The sequence below is a fragment of the Hippoglossus hippoglossus genome, chromosome 10 (assembly GCF_009819705.1).
Source record: "Hippoglossus hippoglossus isolate fHipHip1 chromosome 10, fHipHip1.pri, whole genome shotgun sequence".
Taxonomy (NCBI): Eukaryota; Metazoa; Chordata; class Actinopteri; order Pleuronectiformes; family Pleuronectidae; genus Hippoglossus; species Hippoglossus hippoglossus.
In genome coordinates this window covers 20,189,218-20,208,963 of record NC_047160.1, presented here as the reverse complement: position 1 = coordinate 20,208,963, position 19,746 = coordinate 20,189,218, and the positions used below count along the sequence as shown (strand labels likewise).

The 19,746-nt window shown below is 41.1% G+C and overlaps 3 protein-coding genes across 3 annotated transcripts; all 3 read left to right on the top strand.

The window, feature by feature from the left end:
* Positions 1-5,649: 5,649 nt before the first annotated feature.
* LOC117769470 (E3 ubiquitin-protein ligase TRIM21-like) lies at positions 5,650-7,658 on the top strand. Its single transcript, XM_034598369.1, has 2 exons — positions 5,650-5,911; positions 6,014-7,658. The coding sequence occupies exon 2, from the start codon at positions 6,016-6,018 to the stop codon at positions 7,639-7,641; it is 1,626 nt and encodes a 541-aa protein (XP_034454260.1). The 5' UTR covers positions 5,650-5,911; positions 6,014-6,015; the 3' UTR covers positions 7,642-7,658.
* A 2,869-nt stretch (positions 7,659-10,527) lies between these two features.
* On the top strand, positions 10,528-13,642 carry LOC117769468 (E3 ubiquitin-protein ligase TRIM21-like). Its single transcript, XM_034598366.1, has 3 exons — positions 10,528-10,595; positions 10,698-12,326; positions 13,083-13,642. Exon 2 carries the CDS (start codon positions 10,700-10,702, stop codon positions 12,323-12,325), a length of 1,626 nt encoding a protein of 541 aa, XP_034454257.1. The 5' UTR covers positions 10,528-10,595; positions 10,698-10,699; the 3' UTR covers position 12,326; positions 13,083-13,642.
* A 577-nt stretch (positions 13,643-14,219) lies between these two features.
* On the top strand, positions 14,220-17,544 carry LOC117769469 (E3 ubiquitin-protein ligase TRIM21-like). Its single transcript, XM_034598367.1, has 3 exons — positions 14,220-15,280; positions 15,383-17,033; positions 17,099-17,544. The coding sequence occupies exon 2, from the start codon at positions 15,385-15,387 to the stop codon at positions 17,008-17,010; it is 1,626 nt and encodes a 541-aa protein (XP_034454258.1). The 5' UTR covers positions 14,220-15,280; positions 15,383-15,384; the 3' UTR covers positions 17,011-17,033; positions 17,099-17,544.
* The last annotated feature ends 2,202 nt before the right edge of the window (positions 17,545-19,746 follow it).

Here is a 19,746-nt window from a genome sequence, read left to right as displayed (position 1 = left end):
AAAAAACAACAACAAAGTGCTCAACAGTCTTTAAGCAGCTACTTTGTCGTAAACACAACACATGAGTGATTGATGTTCCTCAGATTGATCAATAAAACTCATTATTTTAATAAAGTATAATAAATACAATTGGATTTCATGCTGCACACAATGGGAGTACACATCAGCAGGACACAGTAAAAGCAGTTTATTATTATGCTGAGGAGTTGAAGATATGCAGCCTGTCACCTGGACCTCCTACGTTCTGCATTCACATTAAACGCAAAGCAAATTTGTGCACAATGTGACTACAAACAATGTGAATACAAAGATATTCACATTGTGGAAAAATGCGGAAAAATATGAGACATCCAGACGCAGCTCCTGGAGAAGACGGTGAAATTCCCCGAGCTGCGTGAACCTCCAGACGTTCTTGTGAACCCACACACGATGACACGTCTTCTCCGGCATTTCCACAGCAGGTACAACGCAGCGATTGTCACCACTTCAGCCCGGAGTCCTCCTCTACTCATTTCTGCAGGAGAATGGGTGAATATTCAGTAATACGACGTGAAAACTCACTTAAATGTGAACGCAGCATTACTCCTCTCTCCAAAACCATAAAAAAAAAAACGGTTTATTGTTAGAAATTTAAATGTTGTAATTGTAGCCACATTTAATGGAGAGCTGTCACTGTCAGTGCAAACCTTTGTGACAAACACTGCTGTTTCACTATATAAACCAGCATGAACAGTTGGAGATGTTTGGTTCAGCATTAATGGATAAAGCTGTTTAATGGCTGCAGACCGTGAACAGTGACGCTGGTATCAAAGAACTCATTAAAAACAATGACGCCGCATTAAATACATTGTGTTGAATTGATTCCTGTGAATCTCTGGAGCCTCTCAAGGAGCCGTTGAATTAAACATGGGAACAACAAGGAAAATAATATATAACTTAAATGTAATACAGTAAACGGCTGGTGCTGAAAAGACCACAAATAAGTAATGAAAATATCAAAGTGTGAAAACCCTTTTGTGTGTTGGTTCTTCGATCTATAGCTTCCTGTACAGTTGAAGAAATGGAGTTAGTGTTTATACTAATGTCCTACGATTCAACTTAAATGGATAGATTTGATGATGGCGGAGCGTGCAGACGCAGCGGCCCGACACTCTGTTCCTAGCGGTCTTACGCGGGGGCCACACCGGCTGGGGAATGGCTGTGGAGCGGCTTCCATTTCATTTCCGTGCCAATGTTAACAGACCTGAACTGACACTCAGTTACTGACAGACACTTCTGCATGGAGTTGGAGATTTCACTGCTGAAATGTAGACGGTTCTACCTGCACAGCAGTATTCGTCACAGTATTCGTCACAGTATTCATCACAGTATTCGTCACAGTATTCGTCACAGTATTGATACGTTAAAGTGAGAAATAGCAGTTATTTGTTATCATCATTCATCGGGCTTCACAAACAGCAGACTCACAGGAGCTTATGACCTCTGTGACATCACAAATATTGTTTTGCCTCATTGAGTCTTCAATCATTCAGTCCCTGTCAAATGTTCCAGTCACTGACACCGAGTCTATAGCAAAAATGAATAATTCAATGGTTGCAGAAGCCTATCAGAGGAACCTCTCGTGTTTGGAGGCCATTTTAGATACCAGTGTAAATCCAAGTCTCCGCGAGCGTAATGAATAAAAGTGTAGATAAAACACATAAACAGCCTTTGCACTCGGAAATCAGCTTTCTGATCCTTCTCCAGGCTCCGCTCGGGGATTCAAGGAAATGTCCAGTTTGACTTCAGTGCAGAGAGAGTAACACAGATCCAATTCACAAAAGACTCAGGAAGTCTTCTGACACTTTCCACTGCAGTCTGTTTCTGTGGTGTAGATCAGGTGTATTTTCTATTCTGGTTTCAATGCGTCACTTTATGAGGTTCAAGTAACTTCTCGACAGCTTGTGTCCCATATTTATAGAATCCATTTCTCCTCATATGACGTTAAAAAGCCTAAAAATCGTCCTGCTCTCTGCTGAGTTCCTGGAGAAGAGGATGTGAAGATGAAAGATGTAACTCGACAGTAATGCTACAAGACGTACTTTAAATCGAGTTGAATCTCGCGCTCAGCGTTTCACTTTTCCAGGAAATGTTGATGAAAAGGTAAAGAAGTGTCTCCACGCTCTCGCTTTCCGACGCTAAAAGCACTTCTTTTAAGAAGAGCCGTGAGAAAAACTGTTAATCTGTGAACAGCCTGATTAAGAGGGAGTTGTCCTTGTGAGCTTTCGAGCGTTTCAAAATCATCCCATCAAGGAGAATCTGTAGCGGAGCGTCTGGGGAACTGAAACACTGGAGGGAGAGGACTCTCATTTGGCTTCAGTTCGGCTGTGTATGGCAGCCATGTTCCCCGGGCTGATGGATGAAGGGAGAAACTCATCTCATGACTAATTATTTATCTTCCCTCCAGAGCTGTTGTGTCTGGGGCTGGAAACAACACAACCCCTCCGCCCCGACCAAGCAGTGAACAAACCGGAGTGATGGAGGTGCACAAGTTTCCCCTTTGCTCACTGTAGAGCGAGGCTGCCACACAAAGCGCCCACAGACAAACTCTGACAGGTGATATATCTGCTTTCCCGAATAACTTCTGTGAGATTACGACTAGTATTTTATAGAGTGGATTTATGATTAGCTTTTTGACATCATTGGTGCGGAGTAGGTCTGTCACTTTTCAGTTTTGAAAGAAAATAAGAAGTAATCCATCCTTCCATTCATCCATTCATCTATTTAGCCAATCCCAGCTGACATTGGCAAGAGGGGGGGGGAAACATTACAGGTCACCAGCGTATTGCAGAGAGAAACAACCACTCACACGCAGACATGGGATTCAAACCTTGTTGTGAAGTGACAGTGCTAACCACTGCACCATAGAAGAACTAACACAAACATAATCCAAGTTAATTTTAATGAAACACACATAGCTCATTTTTGGGAAATGGAAAATAACAATTTGTTATGCCTTTGTTCAAACATAATCTCCATTATTATGTGAAACTGTTTTCTGTTTCTAGTTCGACCAATCACATTGAGCAGGCTTTTAATTGCCTGCAGGAAAACATATGTATCGAATATCGGCTTTTTAAAATGTGTCTGTATTCATATGCTGATAGCGTTAACAGAGATACGCCAAAATGTCGTCTGGACCTAAAAGACCAACAAAACTATACCTGTTTGTGTTTTGTGTAGAGAAACTTTTGACTACTGTGGACTTGTCACACCAGTGCACGTGAACAGAAGCAGGAGTCTTGGCCCCAAAATATCGACTGTTGACCTCAGATGCTAATTCGATGTCAGACAACAGCCAATGGGCTCAGAGATTGGTGTTTACCAGGATATGTTCTCGTTTGTTGGGACAAACCAAAAGTTATAAGTTTACATGTTACTCGCAGAACCCAGATACCACTTCATTTTCTTCAGATGGAATTTCATGCACTGGACTAAAAGTGTGCATGTGTTTTTGTCCTCCATTGGTTTTTGCTCTACAAACAACTGATGAGGTCCATTACTGTTTCAATGTCATGGGTTTCGGATTAAAAACACACTTTACTTCAAAATCTCCCTTTTTCCAAATGATTAGAGCCTCAGTGGGAATCTCAAGCATTTAAAAAAATATATGAATATCCTGTGGCTTCGTTAATGGTGATCTCTAATAACTGAGTTCAACCTGCAGTCCATCATTCAGAGGGTGCTACTGCTTTTCTCGTGGGCTGCAGAACGTGCAGCTGAGTCCAGGCTGTACTGCAGACTCACACTCAGCTAAAACCTGAGCAGACACCTGGCAGGAGGAATTCCATTCTAGCAGAGGGAGGTCTGTGTCCTCTAGCACTTTGAGCTGCTCTAATCTCTTATTCATGTACTGAAGGTGAGAGAAGAGAGGAGCAGCTACAAGTGAGAGTCCAGTGGGTCGAGGAGCAGGGGTGAAGGGGGAGAAAGAGAGCAGTGGTGGTTAAGAGATGGAAAGGGTGAGTATAGGTAGAAAAAAAACAGGGGAAAAAGCCTCGACTCCCTCTCATCTTTCCGTGAACCTATCAGTGGTTCCTGCGGAGGAGAAGAAAGGCTCCGATCCTGGAGCTCCGCACAGACGGCGATCAAAAGGAAACCCCGTCTGATCCAAATGTCGTTTGAATGTTTTATGGTAGCCGCGGCGTTGAGGTGAGGCTCGAGGAAGACGTGGCTCAACAGAGATCTGATCAGAGGTGGTGTGTCATATTCATATTCACATTGTGGAGATTTTTTCCCCCCCCAGCAGATAAATAGTATATTTACATAATTCAAAATGCTGTTAAAAAATATATCCAAGTGTCTCATGACTGGATTTTCAAAGTCTCAATCCCTTGACATTATGTCTAGATATGGTTAATCAAATCATTAGCGGCCGCTGAGGTTGTGCTGGCTTTTCACATTAACATTATAAATGCATGTTGAATAATGGAGCTCTGAAATACATGTGTACAAGGTGCGTACATCGTACACGGCGACATACACATATATCCCCTGTAACTGGCAAACCTACTGCATCATGGGTGCTAATTGATTTGTGTTGTTGAAAGGTTAAATAGGCTACATAGTATTTATCAACCATTGGGCATCAGCTCACACCTACACTGCCTGTCACAAAAATACAACATTTATACCCCCAACAAGGAAGTTGTGTTTTCACCCCCGTCTGTTTGTTTGTTGGTTACTTTAGTTCGTTTGTTTTTCAAGCAGGATTACTGCTGAATGGATTTCCACAAAACTTGGGGGAAGGATGGAACATGGGCCAAGAAAGAACCGTTCCATGGATCTGGACAAAGGGGCAGACACTTTTTCCACCAATCTCCAAAGAAATAGTTAATGGATCTTGATGAAAAAAATCATAAAAACATATTTATGGTTCTGGTATCACATATTCATGCAAACATTTCTAAAAGGCAACCAAAGTTTTGTTGACGACGTATAAACAAAATGTCTGTACAAAGGACATGTTGGAACAAATTGTGTTAATACACTGATGCATTAGGACAATGCTCGACTATCAGAAGTAACAAATGATGACTAGTTGGACTGAGAAAATGACTCAGCAAAGTGTCCAGAACTCTGGGGAGTTGTTCTGGGATGAACTGGACAGAGGGTGAAAGTGCGGCACAAGAAAAGAGGAAGGCCACAATTGTGATTGGCTGCTGAACGAGTCAAAAATTTAGATTAAATATGGAGGATTTCATGATTCTTTGTAATATCAAATTAACACTTACAACTGAGGTGTCTTCATGTTGCGTAAATTAAATCACACATGAATGGACTGAAACCTACATGCAGACACTTCTTTCAGCTGTGACATTGGCCTCCAAGGACGCACGGAAGCTACTGTATTCAAAGCCTTGTTTCTTCAGGTCTATTTACACTTTATTATGCAGATATCGTCCCTATAAGCACTCTCATGTAATGCTAATGCTCACACACATGTGTGCACAGGCTCATTTCAAATTTAACATGTTGTGCTGTCTCAGAACTTTCATGCCATGTGTGCCTACGATACTGGACATGAAAAGGATTTCTCAAGCTCCTACACTGTGAATATATAAACAAGTAAGATGAATAACATGAAGACGGCACATAGCTGCTCATATAGCTGCATACAAGATGAATTCAAGACTGTGGACGACTTCTGACAGCGCTGTGGTGGATTTGAGAAGGAAAAATACGTTTGTGATGTGGGTGACTGGTGAACGGAGTCAGTAATGGGTTAACTTGTTCCATTTAGATATGGAAATTGACAGGGAACTGGTTCTTCCAGTTCACTGCTGAAACAGAAACCAAAGGCAAAGGAGAGGAACTGCATGGTTTTACTCGAGTTTACACGTCCCAGCAGTTAAGCAAAGCCTTCACACACCAGGTAAAGTTTTATTTTGATACATTTGCACTCCTGTCTTTAATGTAAACTAGTTAAAATATGTTCCTCTAACTTTGTAATTTCATTTCTCCTTATATTTTCTAGACATGGCTTCAGCCGGAAGTCTAATAGCTGACGATGATTTTCTTTGTTCGATTTGTCTGAGTGTCTTCACTAAGCCTGTGTCAATCCCCTGCGGGCACAACTTCTGTTTTGACTGTATCACAAAGTTCTGGGACTCTAGCGATCCTAAATGCCAATGTCCACTGTGTAAGGAGGCATTTTACAGCAGGCCGATGTTTCGGGTGAACACAACCATCGCTGAGCTGATTGAAAAGTTAAAAAAAACAACCCAAGAAAAATCCTCTGCTACCGTTGAAGAAAATGAAGCAGGAGAAGTTCTGTGTAGTATGTGTGCAGGGGCAAAGCTCCCGGCCCTGAGGTCCTGCTTGGATTGTGTCATGTCTTACTGTAAAACGCATCTGGAGCCTCATCAGAGAATTGCCACCTTGAAGAAGCACACGCTGATCAACCCAGTGGAGGACCCGGAAAGCAGGCTGTGTGACAAGCATGGCAAGCCTCTGGAGATGTTTTGCATGGAAGATAAAAGTTTTATCTGTCGGGTCTGTAACAGCAGTAACCATAAAACCCATAGGACAGTGACCATAGAGGAGGCAGCTCAATTGCTAAAAACCCACCTTGGATTGAAGAAGAGTCAGAGGGATCAGATGATCGAGAAACGTCAGCAGAAAATTGAAGAGATTGAAAACTCATTGGAGGCTAGCAGAACTAACGCAGTGATGGCACTGTCCAGCACCGTGAGCGCGGTGAATGATGCGGTGGACTACATTAAGAGGAGCCTCGTCGAGTTTACTGAGGTTATCGAGGCAAAGCAGGAAAAAATTGAAACTGAGGCAAAAGGATTAATTCAAGAACTGGATCTTGAAATTGTGCAAATAAAGCAGGAAACTACTCAGCTCGATGCACCGACTGTCAAAGACCCCTTCATGTTCATTAGAAACTTCCGTTCTCTTAGCATCACTCAGCCCAAGGTGAAGGACTGGGCCGGTGTGACTCTTAAATGTCACCCATCTCCAGCGCAGGGAGCCAGGCTGAGGGCAACACTCATGAGAGACATGAGTATGCTGTGTGATCCTGACTTGATAGAAAAGCAGCAGCATGCTGTAGATGTAACTCTGGATCCTGACACAGCAAACCCCCAACTCAGACTTTCTGCAGACAGGAAGAGAGTCGCAGACGGAGACAGAATAATGAAACATACAAAAGTCCCGGAGAGGTTTGACCAACTCTTTGCTGTCCTGGGAAAAGAAGGATTCTGCTCAGGAAAATTTTACTACGAGGTCCAAGTTAAGGACAAAACCAAATGGAGTCTAGGAGTTGTGAACCATTCCATCAAAAGAAAGGGCGAAATACAACCTAGCCCTGAGAACGGTTACTGGACCATTTCTCTGAGAAAGGGAACTGAGTTTACAGCCAATGTAAACCCTGCCGTCAACCTCCATCTGAGCGAGATGCCTCAAAAGGTCGGAGTGTTTGTCGACTATAAGGAGGGTGAAGTCTCCTTCTACAATGTGGATACCAGGGCGAACATCTTCTCCTTCACTGGATGCAACTTCACCGAGAAGCTCTTTCCAGTCTTCAGCCCCGGTCTTAACGATGGCGGCAGAAACTCCGACCCTTTGATCATTACTTCCGTCACACACAACGCCTGAGTTTGTTTTCCATGATGACGAGAAGAAGAAAAAAAAGAAAGATAGAAGAATGTTGAAATGTTTTCACCCGTCAAACTGCATTGTGCAATTCTGGTTTGTCTCATCCATCAGTGCCAGGACTGTGTGTCAGTGTGCGTCACCTGTCACTCTAACAGCTGTAGATCTCCAACAGAGTCTCCATGAAGTCAACAGGACATCCACTTAATCTTCATGAGCTGGACACTATAAAAGATGCTCTTACACACTAACACCTGAGCTGCAGATTATTGATGACATAATGGATGGGTTTAAAGGACATTTATCAGTCAGTTTTTCTCAGAGAATTATTTTCCCCACAAATCAATGTGTTCAATTAAAAACGTGATTGTTTAATTGAACCTGACTCACACATGGTGCCTTGTCCTCTGATTGGAATTAGCCAAACCTGCGAGGTGCAGGATAAAGTCAAATGGGATAAATCTGCCTAAATGGGGTTTTCAGTAACATTTTATCAAACAGAGCGAATTAAAGTCTGCTTTTCTTTCTTTTTAAACAGCTGTGTTGTTACAGTTGGATCTTTATTGACAATGTTTCACTTATTTCATTTTTATCGAACAAAGAAAAGGGATTTTTGAATGATGTGTTTTTCTTACTTAAAAAAAAAAATGTATTGCTTTTCTAAATGATCAATCTGATTCTGATATTTAACACCTGATTGGACGTTGTAGCTTTAGTTTGTGCTCATTTGCTGTGTTGGAGTGGATACTGTGCAGACAGGAAACTGTTAAATACTGTTGTGTGTTGAATAAGTATGTGATGTCCCCCATTTGACATGTATTCACTAAAGAAAAGATAATAATAAAGGTGGTTTAGGAAGTTGTGATGTCTTTGTCATTGATTACTTCAACATGCAATTAAACTACATGTTAAAAACTGAATATAAACTCAAATTAAAGACACAATGCTAAGCTCAGCCACCACTTGCAAAGAATTCATTACATTTCTTTCCTATTGCATATTAAAAAACACAAATAATGATGAGTCTGCCTTTTCCACAGGGGTGAATGAGATTTTAATGATTTGAAAGGGACAATTGCATCCACCCTGTCTCGAGTGATACCAGGTCTACTGCAAAATGGAACAGGAATATGCAGGCGGTGCATGAAGAAGAGGGTGTGGCTGAACGTCATAAAAGCACAGCTTTGTTTTCGAGCTCTCACTCTGACTCACCCGGAGTAAATCATTAATGAGCAGCTGAGTCAGGTGCCTCCCAGGACAAGTACAGAAACCCTCCGAATATGAAACGTACTTCAAATATCAAAAGTGAAAAGACTGATTATGCAGACGAATGGACCTTGTCAGTGTTGCATTACTATACAGTGTACAGGTCTGTGCAGAGACCTTCAGAGGGGAAAGTGCTCGAGGATCAGAAGAGGGAACACGTAACCAGATTTTAAAACATCAAACACCAACATAATTCACAGCATAACCTTCAAATTACAGGATCAAAACAGAACGTTATATTAAATCTTACAAGTACATCATTGACCCACCACTTCACATCTGGAAACGAGGCACTTGTTGCCATTGCAGCATTAACCTATTTTCAAAATGTATGAACCAATCAAAAGGGAACAGATAGATTCATTTAATCGCAGAGAATGTTCTGTCCTCCACACTCGCACAACAACTGGAGAACTATTCTCTTCAATTTACTTTTATAAGAATCTCTCCAGTCAGGGTCACTGAACTTAACTGACACACAAGTCGATGCTGTATAATGTTAGTACTTATGCACGTGACTGGCAAAGGACAAACAAACAACAATTCCAAAGAGCCAAAGAAATAAGAAACAACAAATTATTCCTTATTCACTGTCAATTATTGTTACATATTTAATGATTATTAACATATCCATATATATAGCACATGTACTTTTATTGTAGAATGTCTTTATCGCTATACACGCTACAAAAGGCAGAAAAATAATATAACATTAAAGTTGAAACTTTTTAGTAACTTAAAATCTACTCAGTGAAATTCCTTGAGATAATGTATGTTATGATTTGGCACTATACAAATAAAAAAGATTTGAATTAAAATTGCATAAATACAAAGAAGTTACTTAAAGTGAAACTCCAGTTACCTGCCTCTGAAGCCAAGTGGGTTTGTATTGCCGGTAAATCTTCAGAATCATCAAGTGGGATCAACTAAATCAGAATTCAGGTTAGTAGATCCGAAAATGTCAAATCAATGTTTATATATGTTTAAGAACTGAAATGTGATCAGTTTTACAAATAATCACACCAAATAATACACTCATCTGTCTTTTCTTAACTGTTTTTAAAATGTTGCACGGTGCAGTAAAGTTTTTCTCTCAGTCCTTTCTTACCGTGGCTTTTTACAAAAGCTCTCTTTTAAACTTTAAAAGTCCAAAAATGTGTTCCAGTTTAATGCTGTCATGGAATCAGGTTTCATTATGAAGTTTATAAAGTTTGACTCTGAGAATAAAAATTCCAAAACAGTTTCACCACTCTAAAGGAGAGGATATAAAAAGCTAACTAAGATCATATGCAACTGACACTGATTCAGTGAGAGGATAAAGTCATATTTCTCCAACACTTGGGCAGTTTACTTTGCTGCTCATTCACTTCACTTCACTTGCTTTTGTTTAACAGCAGCAGCAGCAGCAGTGTGGAGAAGTCTGTCCTGGGCTGCTGCTAAATGCTGATACCAATAGAAAAATAGGATAAGTCAAGCAGTTTGTGTGAGAAGGAAAAATACGATTATGATGTGGGTGACTGGGGAACGGAGTCATTAATGGTTTAACTTGTTCCATTTAGATATGGAAATTGGGAGGGAACTGGTTCTTCCAGTTCACTGCTGAAACAGAAACCAAAGGCAAAGGAGAGGAACTGCATGGTTTTACTCGAGTTTACACGTCCCAGCAGTTAAGCAAAGCCTTCACACACCAGGTAAAGTTTTATTTTGATACATTTGCACTCCTGTCTTTAATGTAAACTAGTTAAAATATGTTCCTCTAACTTTGTAATTTCATTTCTCCTTATATTTTCTAGACATGGCTTCAGCCGGAAGTCTAATAGCTGACGATGATTTTCTTTGTTCGATTTGTCTGAGTGTCTTCACTAAGCCTGTGTCAATCCCCTGCGGGCACAACTTCTGTTTTGACTGTGTCACAAAGTTCTGGGACTCTAGCGATCCTACATGCCAATGTCCACTGTGTAAGGAGGCATTTCCCAGCAGACCGATGCTTCGGGTGAACACAACCATCGCTGAGCTGATTGAAAAGTTCAAAAAAACAACCCAAGAAAAATCCTCTGCTACCGTTGAAGAAAATGAAGCAGGAGAAGTTCTGTGTAGTATGTGTGAAGGGGCAAAGCTCCCGGCCCTGAGGTCCTGCTTGGAGTGTGTCATGTCTTACTGTAAAACGCATCTGGAGCCTCATCAGAGAATTGCCACCTTGAAGAAGCACACGCTGATCAACCCAGTGGAGGACCCGGAAAGCAGGCTGTGTGACAAGCATGGCAAGCCTCTGGAGATGTTTTGCATGGAAGATAAAAGTTTTATCTGTCGGGTCTGTAACAGCAGTAACCATAAAACCCATAGGACAGGGACCATAGAGAAGGCAGCTCAATTGCTAAAAACCCACCTTGGATTGAAGAAGAGTCAGAGGGATCAGATGATCGAGAAACGTCAGCAGAAAATTGAAGAGATTGAAAACTCATTGGAGGCTAGCAGAACTAACGCAGCGATGACGCTGTCCAGCACCGTGAGCGCGGTGAATGATGTGGTGGACTACATTAAGAGGAGCCTCGTCGAGTTTACTGAGGTTATCGAGGCAAAGCAGGAAAAAATTGAAACTGAGGCAAAAGGATTAATTCAAGAACTGGATCTTGAAATTGTGCAAATAAAGCAGGAAAGCACCGACCTCGATGCACCGACTGGCAAAGACCCCTTCATGTTCATTAGAAACTTCCGTTCTCTTAGCATCACTCAGCCCAAGGTGAAGGACTGGGCCGGTGTGACTCTTAAATGTCACCCATCTCCAGCGCAGGGAGCCAGGCTGAGGGCAACACTCATGAAAGAAATAAGTATGCTGTGTGATCCTGACTTGATAGAAAAGCAGCAGCATGCTGTAGATGTAACTCTGGATCCTGACACAGCAAACCCCTACTTCAGACTTTCTGCAGACAGGAAGAGAGTCGCACACGGAGACAGAATAATGAAACATACAAACGTCCCGGAGAGGTTTGACCAACTCTTTGCTGTCCTGGGAAAAGAAGGATTCTGCTCAGGAAAATTTTACTACGAGGTCCAAGTTAAGGACAAAACCAAATGGAGTCTAGGAGTTGTGAACCATTCCATCAAAAGAAAGGGCGAAATACAACCTAGCCCTGAGAACGGTTACTGGACCATTTCTCTGAGAAAGGGAACTGAGTTTACAGCCAATGCAAACCCTGCCTTCAACCTCCATCTGAGCGAGATGCCTCAAAAGGTCGGAGTGTTTGTCGACTATAAGGAGGGTGAAGTCTCCTTCTACAATGTGGATACCAGGGCGAACATCTTCTACTTCACTGGATGCAACTTCACCGAGAAGCTCTTTCCAGTCTTCAGCCCCGGTCTTAACGATGGCGGCAGAAACTCCGCCCCTTTGATCATTACTTCCGTCACACACAACGCCTGAGTTTGTTTTCCATGATGACGAGAAGAAGAAAAAAAAGAAAGATAGAAGAATGTTGAAATGTTTTCACCCGTCAAACTGCATTGTGCAATTCTGGTTTGTCTCATCCATCAGTGCCAGGACTGTGTGTCAGTGTGCGTCACCTGTCACTCTAACAGCTGTAGATCTCCAACAGAGTCTCCATGAAGTCAACAGGACATCCACTTAATCTTCATGAGCTGGACACTATAAAAGATGCTCTTACACACTAACACCTGAGCTGCAGATTATTGATGACATAATGGATGGGTTTAAAGGACATTTGTCAGTCAGTCTTTCTCAGAGAATTATTTTCCCCACAAATCAATGTGTTCAATTAAAAACGTGATTGTTTAATTGAACCTGACTCACACATGGTGCCTTGTCCTCTGATTGGAATTAGCCAAACCTGCGAGGTGCAGGATAAAGTCAAATGGGGTAAATCTGCCTAAATGGGGTTTTCAGTAACATTTTATCAAACAGAGCGAATTAAAGTCTGCTTTTCTTTCTTTTTAAACAGCTGTGTTGTTACAGTTGGATCTTTATTGACAATGTTTCACTTATTTCATTTTTATCGAACAAAGAAAAGGGATTTTTGAATGATGTGTTTTTCTTACTTAAAAAAAAAAAATGTATTGCTTTTCTAAATGATCAATCTGATTCTGATATTTAACACCTGATTGGACGTTGTAGCTTTAGTTTGTGCTCATGTGCTGTGTTGGAGTGGATACTGTGCAGACAGGAAACTGTTAAATACTGTTGTGTGTTGAATAAGTATGTGATGTCCCCCATTTGACATGTATTCACTAAAGAAAAGATAATAATAAAGGTGGTTTAGGAAGTTGTGATGTCTTTGTCATTGATTACTTCAACATGCAATTAAACTACATGTTAAAAACTGAATATAAACTCAAATTAAAGACACAATGCTAAGCTCAGCCACCACTTGCAAAGAATTCATTACATTTCTTTCCTATTGCATATTAAAAAACACAAATAATGATGAGTCTGCCTTTTCCACAGGGGTGAATGAGATTTTAATGATTTGAAAGGGACAATTGCATCCACCCTGTCTCGAGTGATACCAGGTCTACTGCAAAATGGAACAGGAATATGCAGGCGGTGCATGAAGAAGAGGGTGTGGCTGAACGTCATAAAAGCACAGCTTTGTTTTCGAGCTCTCACTCTGACTCACCCGGAGTAAATCATTAATGAGCAGCTGAGTCAGGTGCCTCCCAGGACAAGTACAGAAACCCTCCGAATATGAAACGTACTTCAAATATCAAAAGTGAAAAGACTGATTATGCAGACGAATGGACCTTGTCAGTGTTGCATTACTATACAGTGTACAGGTCTGTGCAGAGACCTTCAGAGGGGAAAGTGCTCGAGGATCAAAAGAGGGAACACGTAACCAGATTTTAAAACATCAAACACCAACATAATTCACAGCATAACCTTCAAATTACAGGATCAAAACAGAACGTTATATTAAATCTTACAAGTACATCATTGACCCACCACTTCACATCTGGAAACGAGGCACTTGTTGCCATTGCAGCAGTAACCTATTTTCAAAATGTATGAACCAATCAAAAGGGAACAGATAGATTCATTTAATCGCAGAGAATGTTCTGTCCTCCACACTCGCACAACAACTGGAGAACTATTCTCTTCAATTTACTTTTATAAGAATGTCTCCAGTCAGGGTCACTGAACTTAACTGACACACAAGTCGATGCTGTATAATGTTAGTACTTATGCACGTGACTGGCAAAGGACAAACAAACAACAATTCCAAAGAGCCAAAGAAATAAGAAACAACAAATTATTCCTTATTCACTGTCAATTATTGTTACATATTTAATGATTATTAACATATCCATATATATAGCACATGTACTTTTATTGTAGAATGTCTTTATCGCTATACACGCTACAAAAGGCAGAAAAATAATATAACATTAAAGTTGAAACTTTTTAGTAACTTAAAATCTACTCAGTGAAATTCCTTGAGATAATGTATGTTATGATTTGGCACTATACAAATAAAAAAGATTTGAATTAAAATTGCATAAATACAAAGAAGTTACTTAAAGTGAAACTCCAGTTACCTGCCTCTGAAGCCAAGTGGGTTTGTATTGCCGGTAAATCTTCAGAATCATCAAGTGGGATCAACTAAATCAGAATTCAGGTTAGTAGATCCGAAAATGTCAAATCAATGTTTATATATGTTTAAGAACTGAAATGTGATCAGTTTTACAAATAATCACACCAAATAATACACTCATCTGTCTTTTCTTAACTGTTTTTAAAATGTTGCACGGTGCAGTAAAGTTTTTCTCTCAGTCCTTTCTTACCGTGGCTTTTTACAAAAGCTCTCTTTTAAACTTTAAAAGTCCAAAAATGTGTTCCAGTTTAATGCTGTCATGGAATCAGGTTTCATTATGAAGTTTATAAAGTTTGACTCTGAGAATAAAAATTCCAAAACAGTTTCACCACTCTAAAGGAGAGGATATAAAAAGCTAACTAAGATCATATGCAACTGACACTGATTCAGTGAGAGGATAAAGTCATATTTCTCCAACACTTGGGCAGTTTACTTTGCTGCTCATTCACTTCACTTCACTTGCTTTTGTTTAACAGCAGCAGCAGCAGCAGTGTGGAGAAGTCTGTCCTGGGCTGCTGCTAAATGCTGATACCAATAGAAAAATAGGATAAGTCAAGCAGTTTGTGTGAGAAGGAAAAATACGATTATGATGTGGGTGACTGGGGAACGGAGTCATTAATGGTTTAACTTGTTCCATTTAGATATGGAAATTGGGAGGGAACTGGTTCTTCCAGTTCACTGCTGAAACAGAAACCAAAAGCAAAGGAGAGGAACTGCATGGTTTTACTCGAGTTTACACGTCCCAGCAGTTAAGCAAAGCCTTCACACACCAGGTAAAGTTTTATTTTGATACATTTGCACTCCTGTCTTTAATGTAAACTAGTTAAAATATGTTCCTCTAACTTTGTAATTTCATTTCTCCTTATATTTTCTAGACATGGCTTCAGCCGGAAGTCTAATAGCTGACGATGATTTTCTTTGTTCGATTTGTCTGAGTGTCTTCACTAAGCCTGTGTCAATCCCCTGCGGGCACAACTTCTGTTTTGACTGTGTCACAAAGTTCTGGGACTCTAGCGATCCTAAATGCCAATGTCCACTGTGTAAGGAGGCATTTCCCAGCAGACCGATGCTTCGGGTGAACACAACCATCGCTGAGCTGATTGAAAAGTTAAAAAAAACAACCCAAGAAAAATCCTCTGCTACCGTTGAAGAAAATGAAGCGGGAGAAGTGCTGTGTAGTATGTGTGAAGGGGCAAAGCTCCCAGCCCTGAGGTCCTGCTTGGATTGTGTCATGTCTTACTGTAAAACGCATCTGGAGCCTCATCAGAGAATTGCCACCTTGAAGAAGCACACACTGATCAACCCAGTGGAGGACCCGGAAAGCAGGCTGTGTGACAAGCATGGCAAGCCTCTGGAGATGTTTTGCATGGAAGATAAAAGTTTTATCTGTCGGGTCTGTAACAGCAGTAACCATAAAACCCATAGGGCAGTGACCATAGAGGAGGCAGCTAAATTGCTAAAAACCCACCTTGGATTGAAGAAGAGTCAGAGGGATCAGATGATCGAGAAACGTCAGCAGAAAATTGAAGAGATCGAAAACTCATTGGAGGCTAGCAGAACTAACGCAGCGATGGCACTGTCCAGCACCGTGAGCGCGGTGAATGATGCGGTGGACTACATTAAGAGGAGCCTCGTCGAGTTTACTGAGGTTATCGAGGCAAAGCAGGAAAAAATTGAAACTGAGGCAAAAGGATTAATTCAAGAACTGGATCTTGAAATTGTGCAAATAAAGCAGGAAAGCACCGACCTCGATGCACCGACTGGCAAAGACCCCTTCATGTTCATTAGAAACTTCCGTTCTCTTAGCATCACTCAGCCCAAGGTGAAGGACTGGGCCGGTGTGACTCTTAAATGTCACCCATCTCCAGCGCAGGGAGCCAGGCTGAGGGCAACACTCATGAAAGAAATAAGTATGCTGTGTGATCCTGACTTGATAGAAAAGCAGCAGCATGCTGTAGATGTAACTCTGGATCCTGACACAGCAAACCCCTACTTCAGACTTTCTGCAGACAGGAAGAGAGTCGCACACGGAGACAGAATAATGAAACATACAAACGTCCCGGAGAGGTTTGACCAACTCTTTGCTGTCCTGGGAAAAGAAGGATTCTGCTCAGGAAAATTTTACTACGAGGTCCAAGTTAAGGACAAAACCAAATGGAGTCTAGGAGTTGTGAACCATTCCATCAAAAGAAAGGGCGAAATACAACCTAGCCCTGAGAACGGTTACTGGACCATTTCTCTGAGAAAGGGAACTGAGTTTACAGCCAATGCAAACCCTGCCTTCAACCTCCATCTGAGCGAGATGCCTCAAAAGGTCGGAGTGTTTGTCGACTACAAGGAGGGTGAAGTCTCCTTCTACAATGTGGATACCAGGGCGAACATCTTCTACTTCACTGGATGCAACTTCACAGAGGAGCTCTTTCCAGTCTTCAGCCCCGGTCTTAACGATGGCGGCAGAAACTCCGCCCCTTTGATCATTACTTCCGTCACACACAACGCCTGAGTTTGTTTTCCATGATGACGAGAAGAAGAAAAAAAAGAAAGATAGAAGAATGTTGAAATGTTTTCACCCGTCAAACTGCATTGTGCAATTCTGGTTTGTCTCATCCATCAGTGCCAGGACTGTGTGTCAGTGTGCGTCACCTGTCACTCTAACAGCTGTAGATCTCCAACAGAGTCTCCATGAAGTCAACAGGACATCCACTTAATCTTCATGAGCTGGACACTATAAAAGATGCTCTTACACACTAACACCTGAGCTGCAGATTATTGATGACATAATGGATGGGTTTAAAGGACATTTGTCAGTCAGTCTTTCTCAGAGAATTATTTTCCCCACAAATCAATGTGTTCAATTAAAAACGTGATTGTTTAATTGAACCTGACTCACACATGGTGCCTTGTCCTCTGATTGGAATTAGCCAAACCTGCAAGGTGCAGGATAAAGTCAAATGGGGTAAATCTGCCTAAATGGGGTTTTCAGTAACATTTTATCAAACAGAGCGAATTAAAGTCTGCTTTTCTTTCTTTTTAAACAGCTGTGTTGTTACAGTTGGATCTTTATTGAGAATGTTTCACTTATTTCATTTTTATCGAACAAAGAAAAGGGATTTTTGAATGATGTGTTTTTCTTACTTAAAAAAAAAAATGTATTGCTTTTCTGATATTTAACACCTGATTGGACGTTGTAGCTTTAGTTTGTGCTCATGTGCTGTGTTGGAGTGGATACTGTGCAGACAGGAAACTGTTAAATACTGTTGTGTGTTGAATAAGTATGTGATGTCCCCCATTTGACATGTATTCACTCAAGAAAAGATAATAATAAAGGTGGTTTAGGAAGTTGTGATGTCTTTGTCATTGATTACTTCAACATGCAATTAAACTACATGTTAAAAACTGAATATAAACTCAAATTAAAGACACAATGCTAAGCTCAGCCACCACTTGCAAAGAATTCATTACATTTCTTTCCTATTGCATATTAAAAAACACAAATAATGATGAGTCTGCCTTTTCCACAGGGGTGAATGAGATTTTAATGATTTGAAAGGGACAATTGCATCCACCCTGTCTCGAGTGATACCAGGTCTACTGCAAAATGGAACAGGAATATGCAGGCGGTGCATGAAGAAGAGGGTGTGGCTGAACGTCATAAAAGCACAGCTTTGTTTTCGAGCTCTCACTCTGACTCACCCGGAGTAAATCATTAATGAGCAGCTGAGTCAGGTGCCTCCCAGGACAAGTACAGAAACCCTCCGAATATGAAACGTACTTCAAATATCAAAAGTGAAAAGACTGATTATGCAGACGAATGGACCTTGTCAGTGTTGCATTACTATACAGTGTACAGGTCTGTGCAGAGACCTTCAGAGGGGAAAGTGCTCGAGGATCAAAAGAGGGAACACGTAACCAGATTTTAAAACATCAAACACCAACATAATTCACAGCATAACCTTCAAATTACAGGATCAAAACAGCACGTTATATTAAATCTTACAAGTACATCATTGACCCACCACTTCACATCTGGAAACGAGGCACTTGTTGCCATTGCAGCAGTAACCTATTTTCAAAATGTATGAACCAATCAAAAGGGAACAGATAGATTCATTTAATCGCAAAGAATGTTCTGTCCTCCACACTCGCACAACAACTGGAGAACTATTCTCTTCAATTTACTTTTATAAGAATCTCTGCAGTCAGGCTACAACAGTTTATCATGTGGTGTGTGTCTGTGTGTGTGTGTTTCTGCAGGTGCACATGTCTTTTGTCCGTCAGTATGTGAATCTAATGAAGTGCCAAATGCAATGAGATAAATCTATCCATTAGGCTCCCTTAATGAGACTAAATCCACAGGGCTGCTAATGAGTTGGTGCTCCATTCATTGTCCTCAGAGAGCTGGAGGACCTGACTGAAGATGGAGATGACCTGGAGCCAGACACAATCACACCCTCTAAGCCAGTAAATCCACAGCTCCAGCTGTTGTAGGCCTCCATCATTTAGCTGCCGCTCCTTCAGGAAGTGACTTCAAGCTAGCAAACAGCAAACTGATTAGACACTGGAGTCACAGGGAAACACTAATCATCTGTAATCATTGATCTGCCATTACTGGGCCATACTCATTATCCTGATGGAACAATGCTCTGTAGGATTCTGTTGTTACTGGGCTATTATTAGCTTTCAAGCTCTGCTAAACATGTGTTCTCCACACATGCAACACATAATTGGCTACCGTTATTCCAAAAATGAAACTGCTCTTTGATTCAAAGCTGTGTCGCATCTGTGAGAACATTATACAGCAAATTAAATGAATATTCATCACTGTCACGATAAGATCTAATGCTGTGTGTTGACCTTGCAAAATGACAAGGAAGAGAGGAAGAAGGAAGAAGAGTCAAGTGGTAAAGATTTTAAGAAACTATTAAAACATTTGGGAGCACACAGATCAGTTTACCAAGGACACAGATCACGTGTCGACAAATCCAGACTTCACCCGCAGTTTTCTTTTCACACATGCACAACACAACATGAGGTTCTCTGCACAGACGCATTGAAAACAGTGACAAATCCTCAGATATTTTGTTTCTTTTTGTATTTTAAAATGTTTGCGTCTGTCGCTTATTGGAAGCATCATCAACCCCAAGGTTCTGGGGCAGTAACACCTTGTTCTTAGTGTCAAGCCAAACTGAAAACCTCACCATGTCTCCAACCATGTTGATGGAGGCTATCTGTGCTTTCA